The sequence below is a fragment of the Vipera ursinii genome, assembly GCF_947247035.1.
Source record: "Vipera ursinii genome assembly, chromosome: 2".
NCBI classification, from domain to species: domain Eukaryota; kingdom Metazoa; phylum Chordata; class Lepidosauria; order Squamata; family Viperidae; genus Vipera; species Vipera ursinii.
In genome coordinates this window covers 230659206-230677015 of record NC_139513.1, presented here as the reverse complement: position 1 = coordinate 230677015, position 17810 = coordinate 230659206, and the positions used below count along the sequence as shown (strand labels likewise).

The window sequence follows — 17810 nt, the reverse complement described above, 5'->3', positions numbered from 1 at the left end:
CAGAAATGGAAACAACTCATACAAGAAGGAGTTAAAAGACCTGTCAGCTGCAAACTTTAAAGAGAGTATGCAGAGGTTAGTTTCATAGTGAAAATTTAAGAAAAAAGTGAAAGCAATTAGATGTTAGATGGTTCAGGGAACACAATGAAGAATGTACAAAAGTAAACTTGTCCTTGTCTGCTGGCTTGGGTGCACTAGAGGATTGGATTGGCCAAGCTTCTTCTGAAGAAACGGCAGCAGGAGTCCTTGTTCTCAGTGGCGTAGTGTGGGTTGTCAGCACCCGGGGCAATTTGCGCCCCCTAACCCGGTGACGTCATGGCACCGCCGAAAAGACGCGCCCCGCAGCGGCGTAGACTTTCCAAGAAGAGTCGCGCGCATGTGGGATGCTTCCGGGTCCCTCTCGAGCGCGGCTGGGCGGGGCTCCGACCTGCAAGAGCCGCTGCATTCAAGCTCGCACGTGAGCCCCGCTAAATAAAGCCACGCATGCGCACGAAGCTAGGCCAGCCGGCCGGCGGGTCCGTCTTCGCTCGGCCAAGCCTGCCGGGGCACCTGCGGGGCGCTTGCGGTTGGCCTGAGCCTGGGCGGAGAGTTGGGCGCTTCTATTTATTTTATTCAGTTTATGTGGCCGCCCATCTCACCTGCCGGACTCGTTTCGCTTTGCAAGAAAGAGCAGCTCGAGAGCGGAGCCAAGCCGACTCTGTGCAGCCCTTGGGGCTCCCTGAGCAGCTCAGTGCGAGCGCGCCCCCCCAGATGTTGCGCCCGGTGCGGCCGGCCCCCCCTGCACCCCCCACGCTACGCCACTGCTTGTTCTGCTCCCCATTTTGAACCAATGAGGGTCTTTTCAAGCCTTTACCAGGAAATTTAGCAAAGTAAAAGAAAACAAAATCCTCACTTCAGGATGTCCCAAGTAGACTTGAGGAACCATCAAAATAAGGTATCAGAAAGAAAGTATTCTGCTTCTTCTTTCTCCTTCCTCAACTGAAGGGACAGGAATGAATAAGGACATTCCTTAGCATGATAATCATGGGTTGAAACCCTAAAAAAAAAAAAGACAATAGAGCCCACCAAAGATGTTTGCAAAAGCTCAAGTACTTTGCCGGGGACCTGCCTTGCCAAAGTTTCAGTAATGGAGGGATTTCTTTGCCAAACTGGAATGGAGCCTCAGCCTCTTGTTACGGGCTATCTTTAACAAAACACGCTAGAGTTTCCTAAGAGGAGTTATCACAATAGCTGTCACTCGGAAACTTTCAAAGAACTGGGCATCAGCCTGAGTTGAAATAGCAGTTTAAAATCACCCGATAAGAAGACCTCCAACAGGCCGTAGGAAACAAGCCGGCCACTTCACATCTGCGATATTTGCTGAATATATTTAAATCTATGGAATTACCAACCTGCCTCCTAGTCTTTATGGCTACCTGGGGCACTTCAGCCTACACTCTCCCCGATCTGACAAAATTACAAGAGAAAACTGTTGTGAGAAGAGGCTACATTTCCGGAAGCACTACAGAAGACTTGTTCCTAGGAAACTTTGATACAGATCGCTGTGAACACTTCATCCTCCAAGGCGACACCGTGGCCCCCTCCCAACCTCCCATTAGCTTAAAACAGGGAAGCATCCATCTGACTGTAGGTACTGCCCGTCCCGAATGAGGAATGCATTATTTATCTCTCTACGTTATTTTCACAGATTTCTGGAAAGAGTGGGGCAAGATAAAGGAAGAATAAAAGACAGAGAGGGGGGGGGAGGAAGCGAGCGCCTAGCAGTCATTTCTTTCTCTCTCTCTCTCTCTCTCTCTTTCGCATATTCTACCCCACGTTACTTTGATTGACAGCCCAGCCTTTCCACTCTCCTTCTCCCCGACCTTCCCATTCTCCCTGCCTGCCTGAACGTTCCGCTGCCTCCCATTGGCTCGCTCAGAGGGGTCCTGCAGCTCAACTAGAAAGGCTTCCTAGGAAAGGGGGAGCGAGGCAGAAGGGGAGGCGACGCTCGGCCAGAGCCAGCTGCCATTGGCCTGATGTCATTGCCCCACGTTGGTTCCCAAGCAGACGATTGGCCCGACGCGGAGGCGGAGCCAAGAGGCTGGTTAGCTCGAGGAGTGTGAAACCGCGTGTTAATGTAACCAGCGCGGGCGGATACATTGTGTCCCGTTTATTGAGATCCTGCCGCCGCCGCCGCCGCCGAGCCGAGCCGGGCTGTGTATCCTGCGGAGTTTTCTTATTACGTGCCGGTCTCGCCTCCATGGAAGAAAAAGCCTTACGATAATTTTGGGGAGGGGGGAGGAGAAGGTCTCGCCTTCTCCCCACCCCCGCCTGGATGGTTCCTCGAGGGATCTTCTCGCAAAGAAGAACTTTGGCCCGGGATTGAGCAAGAGAGAAAGAAAAGCAGCGGAAGGGAAAGCGGAGGCCGCCTCAAGAAGAAGTCTGCCCGGGATGCTTCTGCTCCAAATAGGAGGTTTCGTTTCGGGTTTCTAACGCGTGTGAGGATCCTCGGTCGTCGATGCGCTGCGGGGCACGACTCCGTGGGGGAAGCGGTTCTTGAGTTGGAGACCGACTGCGCTGGGAAGAGTGGGTACCAGGAAGGAGAAGAAGGGGGGGTGGGGTGGTTTTTTTTCCCCCCGTGTAACTCAGGACTCTCTTTTTTTTCCCCCAGTCCGGCTCCTGCCCTCGTAAGCCTCCCTCTTCTCCTTCCCCTCCCTCCCCTTTCGATTTTCTTCCTCGCGTCCCGCGCCCGATCTGGCCTTGACTCGATCTCCCGAGGCGGGTAAGAAGAAGAGCGCGGCCTTTCGGCAGGGGGTGACTTCCGCGGCTCTAGCCCCGCAGCCGACCGTCGGAAAAGAGCCCTTGACTTGTTTGGATTTTCTCCTCCGCTCGACTCGAAAGCCATCGATCTTTCGGGCGGTTGTTTTGTTGGTTGGGTCTTTTCTAAGTGCGTTTGGCGGCCGAGGAAAGGAAGGCTGTTTCCTGGAGGGAAAAAAAGAAAAGAAAAGAAAAGAAAAAGACGGGGGAAAGAAACAGAAAAACCCAAGAAACGACAGCGGCAGCGACAAGAAGAAGAACGGCGCGGCGAGGAAGGAGGACCCATCCCGGACTGTCCATCGCTTGTGCTTGCTCGGGCAGATCCCCGGCGACTTTTTTTTTTCCCCTTCCCTCGCTCTCTCCAGCTAACAACAAAGGAAGCGGCTGGGCTGGGGCTGGAGGGAAGCCGCGTGTGTGTGTGTGTCGGGGGGAGAGGATGAGCCTGCAGCTGAGCCAAGAAGCGGAGTAGCGCCCTCCCCGCTTGCCTCCCACCTGGCGTTTGCTCTGGAGCTTCCGCGGAATCGCAAAGTTCAGGGGTCGAGGCGAGGCCAGACCTGCGAAAGAGGAAAGCGGCGGCCAGAGCCATGTTTCCTCAGAGCCGGCATCCCGTAAGTGAGCCCTTGGCTTCCTCACCCTCCCCAACAACAAAACCCCCCTTCCCACGACCCCTTTTCCCGGGCACACACACACACACACACAAAAGTAACGCGCGGTGGGTTCTGGGGCTAACGCAGGAGTCGGAAAGTGGAAGCGGCTGCTTCTGTCGACCGTCTGCCTGACTCTTCCGGGGCCGGAAAAAAACAACACAACAACAACACACGAGCTTTGGGGGGAAGCGGGGGTGTGGGCGGGCGAGGGAAAGGCCTGGGAAACTTCTGCCTCGTCAGCTGGCCTGGCCGAGGCTGGTTTGAAAAGCCTCCCGTTGGCTTTTGGGGAGCGACGGGCGGGGAAAGGGAGGGGAAGAAGTGTGTGTGTGTGTGTGTGTTGGGGGGGGAGGGACGCGTGCGGCTTCCCCTTTTGTTTACTCGCGGCCGTCTAAACCGGGCCGGGCCGCTTGGGTTGCCTTTCCTTGTTCTCAGGACCCAGCCTGTGAGGCGGAGAGCCTCACCCTCCCCTCCCTCCCTCCCCCCCACCCAGACCGAATGCGAGACACCGCTGCTTCCATTTCCTGGAAGGGCAAGGACGGAGGGAGCGCTCTCTTTGCACGCCAGTGGCGTTTGCGGTGGTTTTTAAATGAATAATAGCGAGTCCTAGATGGGGCATCCCTTGTAAATGCGGTTTCGTGGGGATTTTGCCTTTGCTTGCCACGTGCTCTTTCTGGACCAGGTGGCATTGTTCCCTCAGCTACAACTTTGCCTGTTATCTTAACAGTTCTCTCACAACTCCCTTTTCCTCCTTTTCTTTCCTTCCTTCCTTCCTTCCTTCCTTCCTTCCTTCCTTCCTTCCTTCCTTCCTTCCTTCCTTCCTTCCTTCCTTCCTTCCTTCCTTCCCTTCTGTCCCCTTCAGACGCCACACCAAGCTGCAGGACAGCCCTTTAAGTTCACCATCCCAGAGTCTCTAGACCGAATCAAAGAAGAGTTCCAGTTTCTCCAAGCTCAGTATCACAGGTGAGAATGGCTCAGGTCAGCTTTGAAACATCATCGCTTTTTTTCCCCTCCCCCCCCCCTGCTCATGGGAAGGAAGACTTTTCTTCTGGGCTGAGAATTTCAAGGCGCTCCATAATGTGCCCCTTAGTACGTAGGGTGTGTTTTGCTTCTTCCAAATGTATTTAGTAGTTATGCCCAGGTGGTGGCGTGAGGAGGCAGGGAAAAGTCTTGTCACTCACACACTGAAGGTGTGAGTGTGCAGCAGGCTGGTGGACCCAGCTATTGTTTTTATTTGTGTAAGTTAATACAGTTTAGGTGTATGAGCTGCTCTCTTGCTACCTCCATCTCCCTATGTGCTTTCAGAGCTTTACAAGAACTGTCAATATTTTTGCTCTGGAAAGTTTTAAGAGACTTGAGATGACATTTGGTCAACCAGGGTTCCTCTCCTCATATTCCAGCAATCCATCATTAAATAAAATAATAAAAAGCCTATTTAACAGCTCCCAAGAGAATAGAAATTATTTGCATGCTAAGTGAAAGGGTTTTAAAAAAACATTTTTACAAACAAAAATAGTGTTTGCATGCTTATTTTGGCCATTATTTGATTCTGTGTGTGTCTGCCTAGAATTATGTTTTTTGAAAAATATTCCAAAGATAGCATGCCTAAAAGTTCTCAAATGCGTAATTTGCAAACAAGAAATAAAGTTAGGATGATTTATTGAAACATTAACGTGTATGTACATGTAAGTAAAATACACGTCTAATAAAAATCTGAGCAATACATCTTTAAAGTAAACATGTTCCAGGGCCAGACGGTTAGTATATTATCTTGATTTGGTTTGTACAAACAAACATATATAAAATTGAGCTCAGCTGTTCTATAGCTCAAGCACACTGTGTACACAGTCATAACTGCAAAGATCAAGCCTGTTCAAATAAGTAGTATTCAAACAGTAGAATTTTTACAATATTGTGAGAGTCTGGGGAATTAATGCTACACACCTACAAATACCCTTTAATCATAGCAGCCAAACTGAAAAGCTTTAATTATCTAAAGGATTTGGCTTGATGACCTTCAGGCTTTTATATTGAATTAATAGAATTACAACCCCAATCCTAGAAGTAAATTTCCATTGGAGATAATTTGTAAATGAATTTGAAGCTTGGCAGCTTGATTTAAGTTATTTTACTTCAACTGAAAGCCATAAATAATTTATGTTTGGGTCTAATTAAAAGTATATGTGTGCTGCCATAAATTACAGTTTTCATTATTACTGAGTAGGGCCATGATGGGCCAGAGCCTTTAGTTTGGTTATATTTGACAAATTGATTTTGTGAAAAGACAAACTGAAGTGTTATTTGTTAATAATTCACATGGATTTCTATAGAAATGTCCTTCCTGAATCTTTCATAGGAATGCTGGAATTCTATGTTGGTACCTTTTAAACAACATACTTTCCCACTATATTAAATTATTTCTACATGTTAGGAATCCTTTATCTGTTCTGATCTCCTGTTCAAATGTCCTCATCTATTAAAGTGGGTTGCTAAACATCTCTGTTTTTTTACTTTGAGATCCCAGGACAGTTTCCATAACTAGCATCTTTTCAGAATGGAAATAAAAGCATATCTTAAATTCATATATTTAAAACAAATATAAACTTTATCTTTATAGCCTTAAGTTGGAATGTGAGAAGTTGGCAAGTGAAAAGACAGAAATGCAAAGGCACTATGTTATGGTAAGTACAATCTTGTTTATCTATATGCTTTATTAAAATGTAAAATCAGAATTGGAAGAAACCAGGGAGAATAGTCTAACCTGTTAAGAGCAGGATACACTCCAGTGTCCCTGACAGATGGTAGTCCAGCTTCTGTTTAACTTCCTCCAGTAAAAGACTCAGGATCTCCCTTAGCAGCTTGCTCCACTGCTGAATACACTTTAGGACATACCCTGTTGTTCATTAAAATCAGCTTTACCGCAGTTTTAATGTGTTGGTTTACTTCTGCTTGTTTGGAACAAGAGAAAATGAAATTCTGGACATGACAGAACTGCTGTTTGTGTGTTTGTATCTGTGTTTAATTAAACTTTTCTCTGCTTTATTCACAGTACTATGAAATGTCATATGGATTAAATATCGAAATGCACAAACAGGTAAGAAATTGTTATTATTGAATTCTGTGTTGTTCAAAATGCAAGCAATTTTGCTATATTACATTAGACAAATATCTAAAAGGTTGGAGAAATATAGGAAAAATTTTCCTATCAATTTCCATTTAGTTTTATAAATACTATCTTGGCCTTCACCGTTATATATGAGAGATGCTTAAAATTAAATATTTTCAAGGAAATAGTTTTCTAGAAGGATATTTGGGGTGGCACATCCTTGAATCTGCCTAACCAGTATTTTATGTCTAGGCAGCATATGTTGATGGTTGCTCAAATCCAAGCCATTTAAAAGCATCAAAAGATTAGTGTCTTGGAAAGCATTCCTTATGACTGAGTTTGCAAGTTCCCATAAAATTCACACTTATGGCTACTATAATGGTGAATAAAAAGAGTATTGAACTGGAACAAGGCACTAAGGACCTCATAAGAGAAAGAAAGCTAAATGATTGCTCAGCCCAAAGGACCTTCAATTGAGTAGTTATTGTCTGCCAGAGAAAGCATTAATGGCAGGGTGTAAATATTCTATAGATATGCTGACATCCACTTTTTCATCAAGATGCTGGTACAATAAGTCTTTCAGAAATCGATGGCCTCTTAAAAAAATTATCATTAGATGAAGTTGCACAGTTGGATACATTTCAAAGTGCAACAATACAATTCTTTCTTGATGTATATGGGCTATTTCATCTGAAACTCTTGTTTCATTAAATTAAGGAGCATGGCTGACCAGCTAAGGCAAAGTGAAGAAATTGATTCGTTCAGGTTTCACATCTTCAGTGTATTCAAAGGCTCCCATTAAGCAAGTGTGCTTGAATGCTGAATTCTGCTTTTGTAGTTCTGAACTCTTTTATTTGGGGGGAGTATGTGTAAAATCCATCAGATGCAAGAACATTTGGTAATCCAGAATTATGATTCTCTCAAAAATGGATGCTTTTTAGATATAGGTAGTTTATTTGAAATTTACATATTAAACATTTGGTCACATAAATAATGGCAGCTTTCAGGCCTTAACTAAATTGTTGAAATTTAGCTATTGAGAATTCTCATTTTTCCTTTCATAATTTTCTTTATTTGCTTTGAAAATTGTATTATTACATTGTACTAAATACTAATGTTTTTCCCAAAAAAACCCACCCCAAAATGTGTAGGCTGCCATTTGCTTAAAACTTACTAATAGCTTGTTACAGATCACAGGTTTTATGAGCTTAATTGGTCATACTTTCATCTAATATTGTGACTAGCTTTAAAAATTTCTTCTTTAACAGGAAACCAAATGTGCAAATTGGAAACTAGAATTGAAAACTGGATTTATTTAAAGATTAAACAAAGAAAACAGAAAGAGCTTTGGAACTGGGAATGTTATTTTAGCCTGTGCATTACTGTACCAAATTTTATTTAGTCTGAATATGAAATTTATAAATAACATTTTCAGATACAACAAGCATGGCCTATATTATTTCTGTAAAAAGGAAATTGCCAAAATAATATATTTGGTAGAGGTTTGCCATGGTTTTTATAGTATGCAACAGAGGTAGTATTGATTTTGCCATATACTTTTCATGTACGACAGAGTTAACTATTTCTCTATCTTAACCATCTTGTTGAAAAAAAGAAAATGAATTCATCCTGGAAAAGAGGATGCGTGTATGTGAGAATTTCATGATTTAAACATGAACAGTATGTTCTTAGGCATTTGCTGGAGAGTAATCATAATTCTTATTAAAACTGTTGATGTGTATCCCCTAGGGAGTAGCTAGGCTCCAATTGATGCTTTTTGCTGGCTGATCACTAGCCTGGCCTAAGTGCTCATTATGTTGTAGAGAGGGCCTTCAGAGCTCTCATTACATTTGACAGGAATTCTCTCTAGGGGGAAACTGGGCATTAGCTAGACTCCTGACAGGCTGAAAATTATTCCTGTTTTATGGCTTATAACCAAATGCTTAGCAAGGCACCATCAGGAGAAATAAAAGAAGTCACAACTGACAACATTTTTTAAATACAAAATGTAGTGATGGGAATTTTTTTCCCATCGATTGAAATGTTACCGATGTATGCATCTAATGTTATAAACGTGAATAGATGCCTTCAGAGATCTATGTCCCTGAACTCCAAACTTTAGGAAAGGAAATTGCAGTAGCATGGCAAAACAACAACCACAGAAAGTCATGTTAATCTTGAGGATTATTTTGTGTGTCCTTGTTTCCATAGCTGTTATTTCATGTTGGCAGTATTTTCCAAAAGTGAAAATTAACATTGCTTGAACAGGCTTCTACCTGCATGGTAGGAACATAATTTGATGTAGGCAAGCTTTTTCTATTCCCTCTTTGCATGTCTTTTGCCTTTAAGCAAAGTGGATGGTATCCAGGAAACTGTTTCAGATTCTGGCCATCTTTTGTAAATTAAGATTATTTTCCACTCATATTACTCACTTATTTAATATGCCATTACTTATTTCCATTTATATGGTGTAATGGACTGGGCAAGACCCCACTCAACCTCAAAGTTAGTGGATAGCTTTGAATCAATCATTGTCATGTCACCTGCCTCAAAGGATTGTTGTGGGCATAAAATAAGCTGGATGTCCAAGTTAGCAGGATTTCCAGAAACATTGTGATTTTTTTTGTATTTAGACTTGTTATGAGAGCAATGAGCTAAGGGCCAACATAATAACTCAGACAAAAACCTGGTACTTGTAAACGAGTTTCTACTGATTACAGTTATTTATTGGGCTGACTAATGCACGGTTTTCTTTGGCCTTTGATACATGGTAGAAATTTTGTTTGCAGGATCCATCAAGGAGAAGAGCAAATTTCAGTGATCTTCTATTGTAGTTAGTCTTATGTGTGGGAAATGTTCTTCTCCAACCTTTTGGAATGGATTATTTAGGGCATGAGACAAATGCACCTAAACAGGTGTCAACATGTAACTACCTTTATCTGATTTCAACCTAAACAGGGTCAGCCCTGGTTAGTACTTGGATAAGCGAGTGGTGTAATTCCAAATCTCTTTGAATACATTGGGAAGTTAAAATAAAATAATGGAAGAGAGTGCCTATAGCTCAGGGTTGAGCTATGGAGTCCTTGATGCTCTCACGGTTCTTAAAAACTCATTCCACTTGCAAACCACTTCTGTACTGTGTGAATATAGCCATCAAGAGTTGAGTGCCATGCAAGGATACCTTTGCTTTGGTAAGACTATGGAAGCAGGCAAAAATTCCTCTATCCTCCTCATCACAGTGGATGGCCATGGGAATTCTTTACTGCTTGTGGGATCTCTGGATCCACGTTTCCTTTTATTCAGGACAAAAGTAGAACAGGGGAATAGTGCAGGAAATGAAGTTTTGCTTTAATTTAACCAGTAGTAAGCTTCATCCTTGATCTGACACAGAGTTGCAGCATGTGTTTTTCCCCTTTAGATTGCATGTTTTGCTTATGTATATATGATTTTAAACCATGCCAGTTTATAGTAGTACTTTCTTGCTTTCTTTTGCTTCTCTATTAGCATTTCAGAAACTATGCTGGTAGTCAGTCTAGGGCTGATATGGATCTTTCTAGGGAATTGCTTAAAGGTTGTGAGTTTCATTTTTTTTAAAAAAATACTCATTATGGCAGTTGGGGTTAGCAATGATTACTGTGGTAAATTTGCTGCCAAGATACAGGGTTTCTTGGATATATTAGTAGCTGCCTGGGAAATGTTTTCTCTGTGTCATTCTCATCATTCCTGTCTGATGGCCTTCAGAGTAAACCAGAAAGTAAACCTTCTTATGTGTTAAAACCTCAATTGTTTAGGGGTAAGGTTAGCCTTAGTTCAGTGGCAGTCAGCCAAATAAAGATTGATCACTACTGAACCCACAGACAGACTATATAAACTACTATACAGTGTTTGAGTTCCTGTCATTCTGAAAGTGACAGGTGGGCCTTTGTCTCCTCTGAGGGGACAGCACTGATCTCTCTGACCTGCCTTCAGGCAAGCTTGTCACTCTGCCCTGCTGAGGTTTTCTGTTTGGCTTGCTGCCTTCTCACTTCCAAATAATTATAACTTCGAAAATGGAGCATAGTGGTGCTAACAGTGCCAGTCTTTTCTTTTAAGGAGCCACTCACAAAGCTGTCTGTGTTCAACAGCCGTATCTCCTGATGGTTGCTCTTGACATCATAGGTAGTAAATGATGCTTAGAGGTTTTCTTGATTTCACACAGTTCTTTGAATAGGAATGGTCACAATGTTGGACTAGTCTTCATCCATGTACATTCATTAATTTAGATTGCAAACAGGAACCCAAATGAATTTGTGAAACTAATAACTTCTTTATAGCAAGTTAATGTCAGGCACATATTAATTTTAAATATTGCCTTTTTAATGAATGGAAATAGTTTTGTGTGGAGTAGCATAAATCAAGGTATCTTTCTGAATTGTGATGTAATATATTCTCAGACCCAGAATAAGCATCTCAGCAAAAGATTGGCTTTCTAAAAAACAGATTTCCTTTTGCTTGGCTGCTTGCATTTCAGTTATTGACATGACTTGCTTTCTGACTTTTCTTGGTATCTTGATTTTCTGTCATCAAGATATTTGGTGAACACATTTGAGCACTAATGAATCTTGTCATTTTTCCACACCCCAAAGGTCATATCAGAAGCCTAGTGTTGGAGAACAGGTTGCAGTAAATACAATTTCACCTCTTCAGTTCTAGTTTTTCTTCGCATTTTGATCTTAAACTCCTGTTTTTTAGATGTTTAATTCTTTATAGTATTTTGTGTAATTTTTAGCAAATAAGACAACCCTTTGCACTATTAATTCATCACTGGCATTTGTTATATTCATAGCAGAGGTTTCTATCAGTACCCCTTAACAAAAGTTTAAATAAACGTCTAAATGAAATGAACCACATCTTTGTTTGAAAAGAGGAAATTTTTGTAGTTCGCTATGCTTCTTGAAACCACAGTTTGGAATGCAGTTATTACATACTGGTCAGTATGTTTACAGCATAGTTATCTTAGTCTTATCTTGGTTAATCAGAATAGCTCCCAAATTAAACTGATTAAAAGCGATTCCAGTTAGGATATGCCTGATCTCTTGTGTAGCATGCTCCTTTTGGACTGGTGACAGAAATTGTTGGACAGAAAATCAAGGAAAATCCCCTGCCTTGTTTTCAGTCTTTTGTTATCTCAGGTAAACAATTGGTCAAAGTAGCTTATGGAATAAGGTGACCAGTCAGTGTATTGACAAGAACATACACAATAGGAAGAAAACTGCATTAAGAGACAAGCCATTGGGATTTGGAGTAAATATATTACTGAACACAAGTGAATTGCCAATACTGCTTGTTTAGCAGTTTGCAAGGGCAATGGCAGTATGGATTTTTGCATTAGAAGGGAAGGACTGTTCTTTCTCTGTGCTGGAACATCTAGTGGGTGGTTAAGAAGAGAAAATGGATTTAAAGAACATACTGCTGCAGCTTCTGTTTTGAGCCATTTTAAAACTTCTGTGGATTACTGAATGAAAACAAAAGGTAGATTTCCATTTTGTGGAAGAACAGAGCAAAAAGGATTTTGTTTGCTGTCTGGCTAGGATGCTAAGCTTAAAAATGTATGAAGACTATCCCCAATCTATTATAAGGCATTCTTTGGATTATTCTACTTAGATTAAATAGAGCTAGCCTAAATTAACAAATTCATTTTCACTTTGTGTTAAGAAAATCTACATAAACAAATCAAAGCTGCACATGATATTGCCCCTTCCCTCCCCCCTGCCCTTTCAACCTGGTCATGTGTGTGTGTTTTCTCAAAACCTAAGTTAATTGAGTTCCTATTTAACACTTGATAAAAAATACTTAAGGTCCTTTCATAGATCTATATTTAATATTTGAAATCTTACAGCATAAAAGGTATGGTTCATATATAGCCATAAAATGACTTGGCAGTAAATGTGCTTTATTAGAATTCAATATAGAATTATCACTATCACTTTTGTGCAGCCAAAATAACATGACCTGCAAATCACCTTTGTAGTTTTCAAACTTGTTTACACATGTAGGAAATGGATGTCCCTAACAAGATGATGGTGATGATTTATTCAATTTTGATATTCTAACCAACTCTGTAACTAATATTACAATTGGCTTAATTGAAAACCAGAGCTATTACCCATGGTTGTGGCACATCAGTTTAGGATTAAGCTATAATATACTTGATGTAGTGTCATTCTAAATTTGGATTCCCCACTTAACTGGTTTTCAAACCACAGTGATAACTTTCAAGCAACTCCGCCTTTGCTGTTAATGGGAGGAGACAGATGTTGTACATGGGGTGAGTTCCCCATTTAATCATTTCATTCTTAGAAGCTTGTGCAATCAAAGCCAAAGAGATAGTCTCATGCTGCTTTTATTAATCTCAAGTGCTGCACCTTTAAGGGGGTGAGGCAGTTCACACATTCTGCTCTAAAAATGGGGGATAAAATATTTTATATTTAAATATGTAATCAGACTCTGCATGAAACAATAGTGGTTATTTGTTTATGCAAAAGTTTATATATTGGCCTACTTTCAAGAATGATATCAGTAGAGCAAAATGCTTAACAATTCAGTAGGTTTTTTTCCATTAAAAATTGTTGTAAAGCTGTGTGTACACACACACGCGCACACACAAACACTCCAGAAAACAGAAGTAGCAACCCATTTCAATATACTTCCATGGATTTGCTCATGTAGTCATCTGCAGTTGATCTGAACTGAAGAGTATATTTAATTACATGCATAATATAATTAATTTTAATTATATGCATAATACTTTGAAATAGATGAACTCATAGAATGGATCTGGGTAGAAAACCCATTATAGTTGTCTTTAACAGCAGTAGCAATATCTCATATAAAACGTGTATGAAGTTGCTTAGTAAAAGATTGGAAAAGATACTACGTACCATATGCTAAGAATAGAGAAACTAGTTCTCTTAATTGTTTCCCATGCTTGTCAAGAAAAGACATGCCAGCATATATGCAGTTATTTATAATATATACGGAAATATATATGATTTCCCCCCCCAAAAAAAAATTCCCATGTTCCTCTTACTTTAAGGATTTGGAAGGCATTGGCATGTGACTTGACCCACAATTCACTGAATCAGTGAAGCTGTTCTGATAAAGAACAGAATGTGCAGAACTCATAGTATGGTATGAAGTAAAAAGGTATCAATTAACAGTCAAATTACATGTCAACTTCTTTTGAATTCAAAATATGAATGAATTACTCAAAGATGTGGATGGCTTTTTGAATTTAGTACTCACTTGCATTGGTGCTGCCCAGAACATGTAGGTTTTCTTTCTGACATATCAAGATCTGTATTGTATGCATATTTGATTTTGTTTTAACATGGAGTCATGATATATAATTACAGCGCAGCAACCATTTTTAAAGTGCATGCACAGTTCTATTGGATATAAGATTGCTGAAGTGATGCACCATTTTTCTAATATTTGTAGACAGTCATTGATCAAACTCATCTAGTTTATGTGTACACACACATCTCTATCTGAATTTAATCTGTTTGATTATGGCTTCACAACTTTTTCTGTTGATTGCAATATTAATGGTGACAATACTGATAACATGAAATATACTGGGAGGCCACTTTCACAACTTCTTTGTGTAATGGTTAATATGGCTGTAAATAGGAGATGAATGTGGCTACTTTTTAAAGTCTATTACTCAGGAGGCCTGTAAACATGATTGGCTGTTACAATTCTAGCAGAATCATTCGATTTGAGAGCAATAGAGAGATAAGGTATCCAATTACCCAAATGATTTGCAGGGCTAGCCGGTGTTGCCATGGAGATGTGAGTTGGAACAAATTAAATTTTAAGCAATAAAAATAATCTTAAAGCACGTCTGGGAACAAGAACATTTGGCAATGGCACTTACCTGAATTGAATCTTAGCTTGACATGCTGTTGCTTGACATTGATATACTGTGGGGGCTTAAACCTCCAGATATGGCATGGAGCCTCTTAATACGTTGCTCTCATGGCCAAAATAAGAAAATAATACTGCCTTTTTCCAACTGGCACCTTCCAGAGGTGAAGGATTTCCGTTCCCATCATCCTAGCCAGCATATTAGCTTTAAAAATAAGGTGGTTAATAAAGGCACCGTGAGGTAGGTAATACAGCAATAGTTGTGCAGGTAGTCCTCAATCTGTGACCACAGTTGAGCCCAAAATTCCTGATGCTAAGCAAGACAGTTGTTAAGTGAGTTTTGCTCTATTTTATGACCTTTCTTGCCACAGTTATTAGTAACACAGTTGCTGCAGTTGTGAAGTTACTGGTTGTTATGTGAATCATTGCTTCCCCCATTGGCTTTGCTTGTCAGAAAGTCTCAAGAGGTGATCCCATGACCTTGGGATGCTGCAACTGTCATAAATATGAGCCACTTGTCAAACATCCAAATTTTGATCACATGACTATGGGGATACTGCAATAAGTGAAAAATAGTCGTAAGTCACCTTTTTCATTGCCATTGTAACTTTGAATGGTCACTAAATGAATGGTTGTAAGTCGAAGACTATCTGTATATCTTTGAATAAGTGAAATTGCAGTGACTTTGTATGCCTGGTGACTATTGAACATCTCAATTTTAAATGTATGACAACTTTTCTTGCAGCTCTTTAAAGGCAAACAAGTTATGATGGCCATTACCCTGATCATGTCCTTTGGACTGGGTTTATGTTGGCTCTTTCAGGTTATCCTGAAAACCATTTTTTTCCCCCAGAGCAAATGAAACCTTTTTTTTTTTAAAAAAAGTTTTTATGTTGTACAAAAGCAACTTCCACTGTCGGTTCCGCTTACTGTCTTTCTGGAAGACTCTTTTGTCCTGCAAGTCAGTCTTGTGGAAGGCTGCAAATTGGATGCTTTCTGCCCTTCCTGGCAAAGTGAAGGTATCTCTAAGCCATTTTAGTAACTTCTGAGAGGAGGGCATACTTCATGTGATAAAGAATAACAATCTAAATGTGTTTCTGTGTCAGAGAAGCCTACTTTCCCCCTTATTAACGCTGTATCAAGCCGATTCATGCCTTACAACGTGGATTTAAAAAGAACCCTGCAGAAGGCTTTCATCCTCATATCGGTTAGACAGATGGAGACAAAAATTGGACTGAGGTCAAGCCATTTGCAGCATACTCACAGCCTTCGATTTTCCTTACCACAGATCATCTCAAATGATTCGGTAATGACCAAAAGGGCAGCCTTGACCTTTTATTCCCTGGTGGATTACTGTTACACTGTATAAATGGCAAGAACATTTTGCTCATTCAGATGGAGTTTTCAGCTCTATTTTGTTGAAATCTCTATAGCACCAGTGCAGGGAGCAGTTGGCTGCTTGTTTTGTGGAAAAGATAAATATATAGTTTCAGTTTCAGTTAGGTGATCATACTGTTCTGAAAGGGTTTTTTTTTCCCCCTGCCTTGGGACTTTGAGTCATGATCCTTTTTCAAAAAACTGTTTGTTTTTTTTTTAAAAATGCTGATAGTAAATAAAGTTGGCAGAAGTTTGTATTTTAATTCTTACTACTAATGCTTTAAATATTTCCTTTCTTATGTTTGTGTCATGTATGTATGTGCCTGCCCTAATATGTATGTGCCTGCCCTAATAAGCAGGCATATACATAGAATGAAGGCTACTGCTAAGCTTGTAAGCCGCCCTGAGTCTTCGGAGAAGGGCGGGATATAAATGGAATTAAAATAAATAAATAAAAATTAATTTTTCCGTAAAGTTTTTCTTCCCTTATTTTGGCAAACGGTTTGCTATGGATTTTTTTTTTAAAAAAATATCCTTTATGACATATCATGTTTCAAGATTATAATGCATAGATTATTAGAGATTAAAGGATGTTCATTATTTGGTAATCTAGGTTGTAGGGTGATCTTTTTAAAAAAATAAGAATGTTACGTTCACTGTGAATAATAGTGAGCTGGATAACTAGCTAAGCTCAATAGATTGTTTTTGGCCAATTTATATAATAAATGAGAGCTAATAGTTGCTCATCATAAATAAGAACAACTATAAGGCCAGAATAGATTACAATTGCATCTATGGTTGAAATTCTATTGCTCTGATAGCCAGAAAAAAGATTGTAAAAAGAGTCTAGGTTTGCTTTGAATTTGAATGATACAGGAAATAGAAGTAATGTAGATATGATTTGTTTTTTCCTCTCTGTGGTTGCTTTTCCACAGTTTCCATACCATACAAAAATCCACTCAAACAATGCAGTATATTGTATAGGAATTATTCAACCTAGGGTTGGTCAGTACAAAATGTACTTTGTTTCTAGAATCAGAATTGTAATACTCTGTTGAAAAATTACAAGTTGTCTGTTATTCCATTGGAGCAAAATTATTCAATGTGTTGAGTATTCTACCATTACCACTTGAGGACAGCTGTTGCTGCTTTGCTCTTCTACTCCAGTTGCAGGGGCTACGTGGTGCTTGTTCATGATCAATGCTATCTGCCATTTGGATTGCAGGAAGCTAAAGATACTATTTTTTAAACCATTTTGAACACATCAATATAATGAAAAAGAGAGAGAACACAGTTGAAATACAAAATATATTGGAAAAAATAAATGCAAGTTAGTGTGTTAAAGAAAAAAACAAATCCTTCCTACAAGGACAGGTATTTTTCCCCCCACTGTTTATCTTAATAAGCCTCTTCTGTCCTTTCGCCATGGGAAATTGAGATCAGCTAATTTCTGATGAAGAGTTTTGATGAGCGCCAGTTTGGTGTAGTGATTAGGGCATCAAGATGGAAACTGGGAGACCAACTTCTAGTCCCATCTGAGGCACAAATGCAGCTGGGCTTCTCATTCTCGTGTCTCTCAGACCTTGGAAGAAGGCAGTGGCAAACCACTTCAGAAAAACCTTGTCAAGAAAATTGCAGGGACTTGTCTGGGCCTTCTCTAACAACTGGACATGATTGAAGAGGAGGAAAAATAATTCCGATGTGCCTTAAATTATCTCAGTTTTTTCTTTAGGCACTGTTACTTGTTTTTGTAGCTTTCTACTTGCTAGCTGTTGGCCAAACAAAAAAAAATCTTCATTGTTCTTTCTGTAAATTTTTGCCTGCACATAGGGGTGGAAGCTATGGAAAAAAGGCCTGCTGATATTGCTTAATTGTGTGAATATTATTAGCCAGTTTAAGGCACAAAGCTAGAAACCAGGCGACTGAGTTCTAGTCCTGCCTTAGACATGAAAGCCTGCTGGGTGACTTTGGGCTAATCA

At 40.4% G+C, this 17810-nt stretch overlaps 1 protein-coding gene across 4 annotated transcripts in view; it reads left to right on the top strand.

Annotated features, from left to right (window-relative positions):
- The first annotated feature begins 2111 nt into the window (after positions 1-2111).
- Positions 2112-17810, top strand: part of LOC310633964 (transducin-like enhancer protein 1) — a 75131-nt gene continuing 59432 nt past the window's right edge. For 3 of the 4 annotated variants that reach the window (XM_083351978.1, XM_083351979.1, XM_083351977.1), the window contains exons 1-5: positions 2112-2565; positions 2651-3404; positions 4303-4403; positions 6058-6121; positions 6490-6534. In XM_083351978.1, the coding sequence (XP_083208104.1) occupies positions 3381-3404; positions 4303-4403; positions 6058-6121; positions 6490-6534 (234 nt within the window). In that variant the 5' untranslated portion in view covers positions 2112-2565; positions 2651-3380. The remainder of the gene's footprint in view (positions 2566-2650; positions 3405-4302; positions 4404-6057; positions 6122-6489; positions 6535-17810) is intronic. The other variant, XM_083351980.1, reaches the window with a different exon arrangement.